The following is a 13,285-nucleotide window of genomic DNA, read 5'->3' on the forward strand; positions in this document are numbered from 1 at the left end:
AAATTAACACTAAAATAACTATTATTTAGATAGCAAACTTTTAATGCATAAACATTTCACTCCATTAAAATCATTAGACATAATTTGAGGGGTTGTCTTGAAAGTCTGATCTGGAGGTTTGCCAATTATTCTCCTGTTCTAAATGTTGTTGAACTGTATGTTCACCTAAGTAAATGGACACCATATTTTTTTCAGTTAAGATGGACTTTTTTCAGCTGTAAATGGTGTCTTTGCCTGAAGATGTCCATGGAAATCTTTTGTGGTATTTTTATTTTTGTTTATTTGTTGTTCTTTGGAGAAGTAAATAGGAGACATTACTTTCACTCCTTTCCCCCTCTTAGTAGATGCAGGAGAAAATATGGTAGAAACAACTGTCCTCCAAATTTTGTAAGCCTTCCTGTAAAGGTTATGATAACTTCTAACAAGACAATTTCTAATGCCACACTTCTTGGGATTTTTTTTTTTTTTCCTCTTCATCTGATTGTGTGCTCTTTCCATTTGCTTTTGATGAGTTGTATGAATGTGTTGATAATTTTAGTGGATGTTGCCAGGATTTTTTTTCCAAATTACTGAAGATTTTTAATCTTCACAAAGAGTGTACCTCTTTCTCATTGACAGCTTAAGTTGGTGAGCTAACATAAAGTAAGTTTTCTCCAGCAGGGTTTTGTTTTTTTTTCCTCAATACTGCTTGTTAGTATAAGACTTTCTGTTCAGTTAGGTAGCCATTGTTGTACAAAAAATTCTAAATATAAGTCATTGTACAGAATAAGACATATTGCTACTAGGTACTAAAGTGCTGAGAACTTGACATTAGACATTTGAATTTGAAATGGAGTTGGAATTGAATTGAGAATTGGATTTGCTTGCTGGAAGAAGTTAAAATAAAATTCTAAAAATGATTAATTGGACATTCAATTATTTAATTTTAAAACCTTAAGGTAACAAGTAAACATGAACAGTATCAGCTCTGCTTAGAAAAAATAAATCCTTTTCAAACAATGTTTTTACAGTATCATTTTAATCTTACTATGTCCTTATCTAAAATACTACTGGTGTTCACACAATCATTTTCATACATCTTGGGAGGTGGGGTGGAAAAAAGTAATCCACTTTATCAGTGCTTTAAAAATTCTTCTGTTGAGCACAAAAATGCAATGAAATAGCTCCTCTTCAATTATTTGAGTTCACATTTAAAATGTTGAACTATTAGCTGATATTATGTTATGGAAATCCATTTCTCTTGTGCAGAACGTATATAACAAACGATTAAGAAAAAAACCATAAATCAGAAAAAATACATTAGCATGGGAAAACGTGAAGTAGCACAAGGGCAACATCTCAATCGGAAATAGGAAGGATGTAGTAATTTCTCCTTTCCTTTAAAGATTTAATAAATTATTCAAGAATCCAATTCCTTCTCCCTAAAGTCATCTCAGAAGTATGCTTGGCAAGTGTTAGTAAGAGCTGACCTAAGAACTTAATGAACAAATAAAAAGGAAGATTTATACAGATCCCCTCACACCTTTGGTGCATTGATATTTTATTATTTATGATTTGTTCAAGATGTTGGGAAGAAAATAGTGTTTTGCACCAAGATGAAAAAAAAGTTAGCCACGTGCTACACAGTGGTCATTATTCCTTATATAAAAATCCATATTTCACAAATAACATAATTGCATGGACTTCAACTTGTTAGCAGAAAAGAGCCATGCAGTTCATTTCTTGTGATTTGATTCTTATTTTTCACCTTATAAGTTGAGCAGGAATTTTTTAAATCTCCCATTTAATATAAATATGTCACCTTGTGTTAGTATTTCAGAAGTTTCTTTTCTAAATAATCTGGGGGAGAGGGTAGAAAAGTTAATTGGAGGCAATGTAATGTTTCTTCCATAGGAAACATAAGTCTAGAGCATCTTAGAGGAAGAGAGTGTGCTAGGTCTGCTGGTAACAAATATGATGTATTGCTTTTGAAGCTATGTTAACACATACTTGAAAAATTTTTTTTTTTTTTTTAGAAAATCCCTCTGCAAAAGTGAGATGCTACTCATGTAGAAAACAGTAAGATTTATGAGGAAAATATAAATTCTTCAGTGAAAGTTATGAAGTAAATAATTACATATCTTTGTTGAACTGAAAAGTATCTAAGGATGTATGCAGTATCTATGCATTATCCATATTTGGAAATTTCAAATTCATTAACGAACTACAAGTTACTGTTTAGTCACTATGTGTTTAAAATGGTGGTGATGCAGAAAAACACCTGTGCTTAAAGAAACTGCTGAATTCTGCATGTCATAGAATGAGGCACTAATCATTGCAGAAACTTTTTTAATGACACTGTAACCTTTTGCTGGCAGTCCTTTAAGAGAGACCCATGACATTGTTCAAATGCAAATGAATTGTTACTGAGTGTTTTCACATAAAAATTAAAATGCTTTAAGTCACATAAATAACTTTCCTGATTATAAGCACTGTCCCCGAAAGGCTGAAGCAGCTAAATCATTTCTGTAGAATGGGAAAAGCTGTGAAAGCAGGGCCTTAACTTCTCATGGGTTTCTTTGGAATTAACTACATTCCACTAGCTGATCCTGAAGAAGGAAGTCAAACTAGTAATTGGTGTGGAAAAAGAATGTAAAAAGAGTAAAGGGAGGGGATAGCAAAGGTGAAAGGGTAGGGATTTTTATTCCGGGTTTTGTTGAAAGTGTCTTACAAAAAGAAGTTTCAAAAAATATATTTCAAATGTGCTTACTTTATTGTATTACGTGGTTTTGGTATTACCTTGTTACAAGTTCCTTCTTTCTATCGGGAGTTTCAAAATACCGAAGAATTTTAGCTGAATTCCAGTAATGCATAAATCTTTGTTTCTAATGAAGATTTCTTCCTTGTAAACGGTCTCCTATATATTAAATAATATAAAGTCATAGTGGGAGAGAAAAAGATCAAGATACTCTCTGGCCATTCATTCAACATCTGTTTCGATGGTCAAGTTATCAAGATAGTCAATTCTTGTGCTTAAAAGCACTGATTTTGAGAGAAAGCTAATTAAAGCTCATAAGCTTTGCCAGAGCACATGTAGCGCTTCACTACAGGAATAGACCTCTTTCTATCTTGTTTTTCCTTTAACCTTTGAAACCTTTAAACACCTTCTGTAAAATGTCTTGCTCTGAGTGTCAGAGATGTATGTTACTAGCTGACTGTTAATCAGCAACCTTGTCCAACCAAGTAATATAGCTTAGACATCTGTATCTACAGTAGTACTACCATGGGTACCAGAAATAGCTCTCAGAAAATTCACAATTTGTCCTAAGCTAATGTTCCTTGCTCTTCTGGTTTGTTTAAACAGTGCCATATTAACACAGCTCTGCATGACAAGTAATTTGATCTAACAAACGATTGTTTTGCAGTGCATGCTAACACACTCTACATGCAATGATTCAAGGAGTATTTTGCAAAGAACTTAACAGAGTATCTGAATCTTAAATTTCTGCTTGTGCTTATTTGATGTGGTTTTTCTTCTACCACCACTTCAGAATTTTTAAAATAAAATTCATTACCCTCAAATTTAGCCTAAAATGAAACACTTGAATTATCTTTTAATTTCAAGTAAAAATAATTTTAAAATACTTACACAACATTAATTTATCCCACTGAGTGTATTTACATTCTACTTTTAAATATTGTTTTTCCTTGCTAATTTAATTTTTGTTTCTTAAAATATGACTGAAAACACATTTTCAGCACCTCTACTCTTGCTCATTTCCATTATGAAGCCCTAACATGGGGTTTCCATAACATGTCCTAACCGTACTTTCTACTCTATATTAATAGGAAAGATATTTTTTAAACAATTGTTTCATCAACATATACTCCTATTTTTAAGCATCCACCCATACATACTATTTATTCTGGCCTTAATTATAAATCAGAATTGTTGTTTTGTAGAGGAAATACTGGTTTTCCACTATCATTTTTGTTTACAAATATGTTCAAAATTTAGATTAAGCTTCTGTATGCTTCTTGAAACCATAAATGTGCAACCTCATGAACAACTCAACTATCTGTATCAAGGAAAGCACAAGCTATGAAAACAACTAAGTTCATTTAAAAATGTATTTGGGTCCCCATTCTTGGGTGTTGGTTAACAGAGAGCCATACAGTATTCATAGAGTATGGACTGATGGGTGGAGAGCTCTGACTGGTATTTGCAAGTATTTCTGTGAATGGGAAAGTTCTTGGCATTGTTTCAGGCATCCCATTTCCGGAAGCCTTACTGTACATTACCATTGAGAGAATGGAATTGATTTACAGGAAAAAAAAGAAAAGGCGTCCATTACCTCCCCTTGTCACAAACATCCGAAAGTAAAGTCAATTTATTATTTTGCATGGCAGGAAAAATTGGGGTGTAGTTGTGTGTAGTAAAAGACTTGATTAAGAATAGGAGAAGCATGTGACTTGTATATAGGAAAGATTTGTCTTCTATTGAGCAGGTTTTTCACACTGTCTATATGACTAAGTATTTTTCTCATGCTGTGTAAAATAGTACACCTGAGCACTGGGACTCACAAGCATGCAGCCTGGATTTTAGCCTTTTTCAGTTCACAGCTGTTGTTTGCGAAACTGTTGTGAAACTGGCCATCACAGTGATGCCTTTGGGTCACATGAATATTAAATAATTGAAATGCATTCACTAGACCTCATTTGCAATTTGGAATTCCATGAGTCAGTTGTTAAAAGAATGAAAATGTATGATTAGTATTGTAATTGGATCAATCATTGGTAGCCCAGAAATGTTTATTGAAATGAATACATTAATATTTGATTTCACTTTAGCAGAACAACCTGGTAGACTTTAATTTAGCACAGTTTCCAGAAATAATCCCCTTATGCATATATTAACATGAGTTCCAGAAGAAGAGAAGTCTTGGCCATTATTTTGTCCCAAATGTCAATTTAGAACTAACCCGATTCAAAAGAGTATTTGTCATGAACTCTACTCGCTTTTGCTGTGACTCATGTTTCACAAATACTGCGTTCTGCTTTTCCTACTAACTCACAGGGCTGTAAATATCTAATATTGTTATGTTTCTCTACTGATAAATCAGTTCTTCTGAGTAGTCTTTTGGGACAGATCATAGAACAAACTAATGACCAAAACCACCTCATACCATTTGATATGGGGTGGTTGGTGAGTGAAAGATAACTTTTATTTTTAATTTCTGAGTAAATCTCTTAAGAAAAATAATATCTAAAAGAATTCTGACAATTATATTTTATAACCATCAGCCTGAAATTAAGGATCAGCAAATATGTGATCTATTCTCTATTTGGAATAATGCTTATTTTTTCAAGAGAAGTGTTCGTAGCTGAAAGCACTAGCTAAAGAAATACAACTTCAAAATTTTTCTTTTAAGCTACCCCATCAGGTTAACTGCAGATGTTTCTGAAAAGTATATAGTGATTCATTTTTGTTTATGAAACAAAAAGTAAACTTAATATTAGTGAATCATGATGATCATTCTGATGCAAAAGATTGAACTGGCCATAAAATGTGAAGCAAATACAAACCGTAAACATTATAATTCCCCTGCCTTGCTGTGGAACACTTCTGGAGACTTTCTTTAGAGCTGGAACGTGTTTCTTTCTCTTTCAGTAGAAAAGTAATGACAACATTTAATGATTAGCATTAGACATCCATTGAGGAAATATTTAGATTTGTTTGTCAAGAAAATATGAAGAGCCATACTTGGTCCACCACTGTGTCACCTTCAGTACCCTGTATTTAGTAGTTGCCAGTAACACACTCCAAAGACAGACAGCGGTAACAGGACAAATCTGGAGTCAGCTGACTTGCAGTTTTCAGTTCCAATGCAATGGGAAATCCCATTGAACCAATCCCATTGAACCAATCCCATTGAACCAATCCCATTGAACCAATCCCATTGAACCAATCCCATTGAACCAATCCCATTGAACCAATCCCATTGAACCAATCCCATTGAACCAATCCCATTGAACCAATCCCATTGAACCAATCCCATTGAACCAATCCCATTGAACCAATCCCATTGAACCAATCCCATTGAACCAATCCCATTGAACCAATCCCATTGAACCAATCCCATTGGAATAACTGCCAGTAGATATCTTCTAAGTTTGTCAAATCTGTATTTTGTAACCCATTTATACTTATGGGATTTGCCACAGCATACTGCAGTGTGTTCAACAGTATAACTGTTCTGTGGGAGGTAAATAGTGCTCTTAGCGTTAAAATTAGTATGGGATACGAATGGGGTCTCTACTGTTTGCTGCTATAGGAAATAAAATAATGCCTCATTAACATCATCTGTGATATTTTATTAATGTATTATGTATTACCTCAGTTGTTCCTAGCTAGGAATGTACTGTTGTCTCAATTTTATGTGTTTACTCATTGGAATATTTAGGCAATAAAATAAAGCATGTCCTAAAACATGTAAAATATACATGCATCCCACCTACAAGCACTCAACAATATCATGTTAAAATTGAGTATCCTGGGAGAAAGCATTGCCTAAAATTGTCAAACAAATACTTTGCGTTTAGTAGGTGTGACCCGCTATGAAATGAATGTCTCTTCTGTGTTGCTTTAATACTGGAAGTTTGTATTTGCCACTTAAATGTTTTAAGTCCCTTGTTCTGGAGCTTTTTATTTTTCCCTTCTTGAATAGGATTTAGGGGAACTAGTTCTCCCTAGTTTTAGCTGTCCTGTTGCCATAGAAGCTGCGTAGCAACACATGACCACATTTTCTAAAATTGTTTGCTGAAATATTCAGTGCTTTTTTAGACAAAATTATGCTAAAATTGCATGAATTTAGTATTTAGGAAAGAAAAAGTAAGGTGTTTCAGTTTGAGGCGTATTACTTCTGTGTCAGCTTGTGGAACTAAATTTTCTCATTCAATAAGAATTTTTTTACATATATATATATCTTAAAGTATGCCTCTGAATATCGGTGTTTTAAATAATAATATGGAGTAGCCTTTGAAGTATTTGAAAATCAGTTCTTGCAAAAAAACAAAGAAATATGTAGTGGGGGTTTTCTTAAGGAGAAACTTTTGATATCATGACCATTTAAAGTCAGCTGAAATCTATAGGAGTAGTGTTTTTGTAGCAGCTATTGTTGTTGGACCCCATTTTATTTAAACTTCTCAATGGCAGCTATTAAAAGCACCTGCAAAAAATTAGCAGCTGGCTTCAGTATCTTGCTTCCTTATTAAGACAGGAATAAAAATGCTATCATTCCTTTATTTTGTGGCTTTAAATGTTTTTCTTGCTGTATTTATGTTTACTTTAGATCATAACTGGTGCTATATAGTGTGTAACAGCAAGCTAACGTGGAATTGGGGTGTTGGGGTTGGGTTTTTTGTCGCATCATATTTGTCTTATGTTACTTAGTGAAGCCAAATTAAATACGATGTTGCTGGCGATGGTTTTGTTTACTTTCTTGTTTACTGTGTTAGGAGCAACTTAATGCTTTCACAAAAAGCTATGAGAAGGGATGCTTCCTGAATATTTTATATGCTTTCCAATACTTAACTGGCAAGAAAAGCTAGTTTTGTTTTAACTTTGTTTTACAGTGAGTTTCATTCCAGAAATAAATAGGTTTTAAAAATAGGTCTGGGTTTTTACTAACAGCTTATATTTGCCCTATATAGAATTGCTGCAGCTGTCTTTTTAGTAATGTACTTGTATTACAGTATGAAATACTGTTCATTATGATGAAATTCAACAAATTATTAATGTTGGCAATACTTTTGTGTTCTTTACCTATTTAGTTCATGGTTTAAATGCTTGCATTTACAGTTAATTTAAAAATGCTTCCAGTATTTAGTCCTGGAGAAGCTTCTAAAACTTGGCACGCTCACCAAAATGTTTCTCCATCAGACTTCCTTTCTAGTAACTTTAGGACATTAGCAAAACCTCAGTGTCTTACAGTAAGCAAACTTTCTGAAACTGGAAACTTCCTGTCCTAAAGTAACAAAAGACAAATAGAATTCTAGCCATTATTTTCCCCGAAACACACATTCTCAGATGCATGTATGCAGGAGGAAAACCTAACAAATTAGTATTTTTTAAACGTGTCCTGAAATGTTTAATGGATAGTTATTTCAAACACTAGATTGGAATCCCTAGATAAAGCTTATTCTTTTATTTAAGAATATAAGCTGTCAAAAAATCTTTAAAAGAAAGTTTTAGCCTCAATTTTTGGTTGATGACTAGAATTTTTTTTTTTTGAAAGAAAAAAGACATAGAAGAATAATATTGTACTCATGAAACCAAAATTAAAGAGCAAGCACACTAATGAAGCATAGCATTGTTGATAGTGTCATAGAGTACATATTGAAAATGGTTCATAAATAAGTTTCTTGCTTGTTATGAACAAAATCCTACTAAGTCTGGGAGAAAAATGCCTTCATCAAAGTAGGCCTATATTATTTCTGGTGGAGGTGAAAAATTTGGGGGAACACACGGGCCCTGTTTTACTACCCTTTCTCATGGAGAATATTCTGAATTAGCTTAGTGTTTAGATTACAAGCAAGCTACTGTGTCTCAACAACCTGCTGCACTTTACCTGGTGAATGCTGACCATGAATTAGACTAAGATTAGGTATGACAAAATAAGGTATTTTGCATTTTAATTAAAAAAAAAAAAGACCACCACAAAAAGAAACACCAAAAAAAACCCCACCACACAAAAAAACCCAACCACCTTTACATATATATTTATATATATATATATAGTGAAGTGAACTGTACACAGGCACACACACACACAAATTCACAATTCAGTTATTTCACGTCAAGTAGTCCTCTTGGGCCTGAGTTTTCCGTATTTGTATTTCTTCAAAGCTGAAAACAGCATAATAGAATTGTAATTGTTCGTGTAATTGTCCAGGCATGTCTTCCCATAAGCAGTTTAGCTTAAATTAACCTGCTCTTATTGTTTATGCATTGTTGGATAAGATGTTGCATATTTGTTGAACCATAGTAGTTTAAACGTTGTTCTTTCTGAAACTGAGGCCTTGAGTGAGGAATAAATGTTTGCTGTGTTTTTTCAATGGTTTCATTATTGAATTAAGTTCTGGCAACATAGAATAGATTTGTGGCCTATATATTAGCATCTAATTTACTTGCTACTTGTACACGCTTTGATACTACCCATTCCATCCTCCCAGAACAGGTCTAGGTCTCATGGTAACCTGTAAATCCTTTCCCGTCTCCTCACAGCTCTTATTTGTACCTTTTAATTGGGCATCATCTCGTGTAGCTGGGCATGAGGAATCCATCATATGGTATCTCTAGTTCCAAAGTGTGTACAAAAAAACTGGTGCTGAGATCATCCTTTATCCTTTGACGGCTTTCCTTCAATGAGGCTCTTATTTGGGCCTTTTCCCCAAGACATCTGATTTCCGAGCGTACTTGGGGAACTGGCATTCTTAAAGCTTCTTGCCTACGGCAAACTGGGTTGCAACTGAGCAATGAGGTTCAAATTAAAAGGGGGGCTGAGAAGCAGCAAACAGTCAGAGGAAAGACTACAATCATTTAAGCTTTATTTTTTGGTACGAAATCAAACTGGGGAGGGGGAATAATGCAATATGTGTTTTTAATCAATTTTTCTCCACTTCAGAGAATATTTATGGAACAGCTAAAATGCCGTAAATGTTAACACACGAGAGAGAACTAAAGAAGCATTCAGACTGAGGAGTTCAAACTAACTTTCTTACTCTGAGGCAAAAATGGAATGGAATTTTAGAAGAAATAAATATTTATCAACACTCTTATATGAATACCATAGTTAATTCTTGAGTGACATGCAGCAATTTAAAAAGCAGGAGCTCTTTTTACAGTTTAGTTACTCACAGGAGTGGAGTAAGCAATGCAGAAAAGGGAAGTATGATGTTGTGGCTACCAGCTGAAGTGGGGCCAATCCGTAGACATTTTAAGGACAGTAGTCTTTATTTCTTAAATTTGCACTGAAAGTTAAATACAGAAGCACTTGGGGTTTTGACAGCCCTCTCCTACTCTTGATTTGTTAAAAAAAAAAACAAACTTAAGTTTTTGTTATTAACTACTTAAGTCACCACTAGTCTAGCCATTTGAACAGTGGTCTGTGTCTTAAAATGATTCTCCTTTACTGAAAACTTGAATAAAAGAAAGGCCTTTTCTGTCTTACTTTGGAAATTGCCTTTATTACCACCTGCTTGAAAATAAAAATATTATGACACTTCAAGAAAAATAGTATAAATGGGGATGAATGGGAATGGCCAATTACTGCTGCAATGCTTGCTTTGTTATTTTTAAGGGTGGGGGTTTTAGTAAAGAGCTTTTTTCCGGAGTTAATATATTGAGATGACAGGATCCAAGTAACTTCCTTCCCCTTTTCCAAAATACTACCTTCTCATTGGCAATGTCAAAGAATTTTGTCCCTCCAAGTGATTTTATATCCTTCCTTTAACAACAGTCTCTCTCATTCTACTGCATGGTACTTGCTAGGGAAAAAGTTGCCGTGATCAGGAGGCAGCTGTAGATTACTGCGATAGTGCCATCTTAAATTAAATTTAGAGTTGTGTCATGATAATGCGATCATTTTCAATACTCTTACTCTTTCCATTCCCTGTTGTCATGTGTCTTAACTTACTTGTGATTACTTGTAATATCTCTGGGATTAACTATATCAGCCTATGCATATTTATAATACTTCGAGTACCACAGAACAAATGCTACCATCTGGACAATGCTGCAATAGAAATAATTTCAGTTATATGACCAAATTAATATGTAAATTAAATAAGTAGTATTTGTAATAATTTCTGCTAATAAACATATTTCAGCAGGGAAGAGGAGGGAAAAAGCAAGGTTTAAGTAGTAAATACAGGTGAATATGCTAACCATTGTTGTCTGTGTTGCACAGGTACTACTTTTGGTACGCCATCACAAGAAACGAATAAAAATGCACAACAAATAGTAGAACATGCAGTACCACCACAGAAAAGAATTAGGCGGAAGCTAATGGACTCTCCAGTCACAGCTCAAAGTCCTGCTGCATCCAAGCAGTCCAGTCTCCATCATCTGGAGGATTCTCTTACCAAGGAGGTCCACCCCATCGTGTATACACCAGAATTTTGCAGAAAGCCAGTACAAAGCTGCTGTACACAGACCGTGGTAAAGAAAGCTTTACACCTTGCAGGCCTTCAGGAAGTCAATGCATGTAATATAGATATGCCAGTGAAAAAGGCGAGTATTATGGACTCTACATGTGACATAATCCCAGAGTGTGATGAAGCTGACATGGACTCAACAGTAATTCTCTATGAAGGGACAGGTGAAACAACGGAACCATCTACTGACTCATCCATGAAGGAGTCACAGCCATGCAATGGTAGCATTTTTCAAAGGTATTATCTATTTATATGGGTGAGGAATATTACCCAAACAATTTAATCCTGTTTATCTTCACAACTGGGTTTTTACATTTGTATCAATTTTATTTGTAGACCTATCAATTTGAAAATCAAACCCTCAATTTTAATCGGTATCAGATTCAATTCTGCCATTATTTGAAATCAATGGTATGTTAGAGACAACAGATGAAGTTGAAAGCTTACCGTTTTACAAGATATGTACTGAAAAGAAAATAGAGCACTTTTGAAATTGTTTGTGATGCCTCAGGCAAGTTACTTTCTCTAAGCCTTACTTTTCCTGTCTGTAAAATGGATACCTTAACCTCTTTGACATTGAGAGATGCCATTGTTAAAGCTGCCGCATGTGTGTGCAGTCCTGTGAAGCTGCTTCAAGTAATATTATTGAAACAAATTGCTGGTATTGTTTTTCTACTTAACATATACTTGTTTACAGTTAAGAACAATTTCACTTCTACGGAGAATAGATTTTACAAAAATATAATTCTTTTATTTCAGACTTGGTCTCTCTTCCTTAAAAATCAAAAATCCTACTTCAGTACTTGAGAAGCCCTCATATATGGCAATGACTTCTGCTGCTGAGAGAAAAAGAAAGGCATTAAGGTAAGATTCAACTAACTCTTATACAAATGAGTTTGTATTCATTTCTTAGGTTCTCACTTCAGTTTCGGTGTTATGTTTCAAATCTGAAAACCTCTTACACAAGTCATCTGGACCTACATATGAGATGTTCTGTCTCAAATATGTTTGAAAATTTAATCTGTTTTTTTTCTCCTGGCAAGTTGAGTTGAATCTTATTTTACTCTTAGTTTAGGAACTTCTGTTATTTTAACAAGTACAAACTAATATCGTGTCTTCCATATCTGCTATCTATTCAAAATAGAAAGATGACACATAATTCTGAAAAGACAAATTCCATCATCAATTAAAAAATCTAATTTCTTTGAAAATGTTATGCCTTTTCTGGAACACATTAGAAACTACCGAAATGGAAAGTGGAGAAAATGTTTAACAATACTTATATGAACAGTCCCTTTGTTTTTCTGATCATTCATTTCCAGTCTCAGCTATGACTTCATTCTTGTCGTCTGCTCTGGGAAGAACTCCCATTTTGTCACTTCTGTTTTATGACCCTGAAAGAGACTTGTTAGTAGGAGCAGCAGAAAAGCTGAAACTGAATACATACTAAGTGGAATTGTACTTTTTTGTTTCTTTTTGTTAATGTATTTAAGGATTAGCTATCAGGTCAGTACTGATGAAACAGCTTTTTTTTTTCTTTTTCTCCTCAAAAAATTGATAGAACCTTTTTTAAATCATATTATGAGTCACCTGTTGCTAGACAGTGAGTGGAGCTGCCACATCATAGGTCTTCTAAAGAATGTTTCAAGACGGTTGGAACAAGTTCTATAGATAGATCACAGGATGTGAAAGAAACTTAAGCACTTTTTTGGTTTATTAGCATCTTTGAGATAGAAAATCTTCCTAGAAGATCACAGATTTACCTGATTCAATTTCATGTTCCTGTTCTAATTGTTATTAATTATCATTCTACACTGTTTTGCCAGGATTGCTCTAGGATAAGGAATAAACTGTATTGCTTTAAGATGAGAAAAGAGGCACATCTCACGCTTTCAATTTTTCAAATAGTTGATTATGAATTTAGCAAAATAAATCACCTGCTCTCTGAAACTGAGCTGGTTTTCTAGATTCTCTTTAGGGAGAGGTATGGGAACTTTTGAAGCCTGATTTATCTTAAGGTAAATGTTCTAAGACAGACTTTAGGCGTACTTTTTTTGTAATAACTGTGTAATGATTTCTAAACTTACAT

General features: G+C 34.1%; 1 protein-coding gene across 1 annotated transcript in view; it reads left to right on the forward strand.

Annotated features, from left to right (window-relative positions):
* KIF18A (kinesin family member 18A) overlaps positions 1-13,285 on the forward strand; it is a 44,374-nt gene that overhangs the window by 27,529 nt on the left and 3,560 nt on the right. Inside the window, exons 14-15 of the mRNA XM_052810906.1 lie at positions 10,950-11,433; positions 11,956-12,060. Of these exons, the coding sequence (XP_052666866.1) occupies positions 10,950-11,433; positions 11,956-12,060 (589 nt within the window). The remainder of the gene's footprint in view (positions 1-10,949; positions 11,434-11,955; positions 12,061-13,285) is intronic.

Source organism: Harpia harpyja, chromosome 16 (assembly GCF_026419915.1).
Source record: "Harpia harpyja isolate bHarHar1 chromosome 16, bHarHar1 primary haplotype, whole genome shotgun sequence".
Classification (NCBI taxonomy): domain Eukaryota; kingdom Metazoa; phylum Chordata; class Aves; order Accipitriformes; family Accipitridae; genus Harpia; species Harpia harpyja.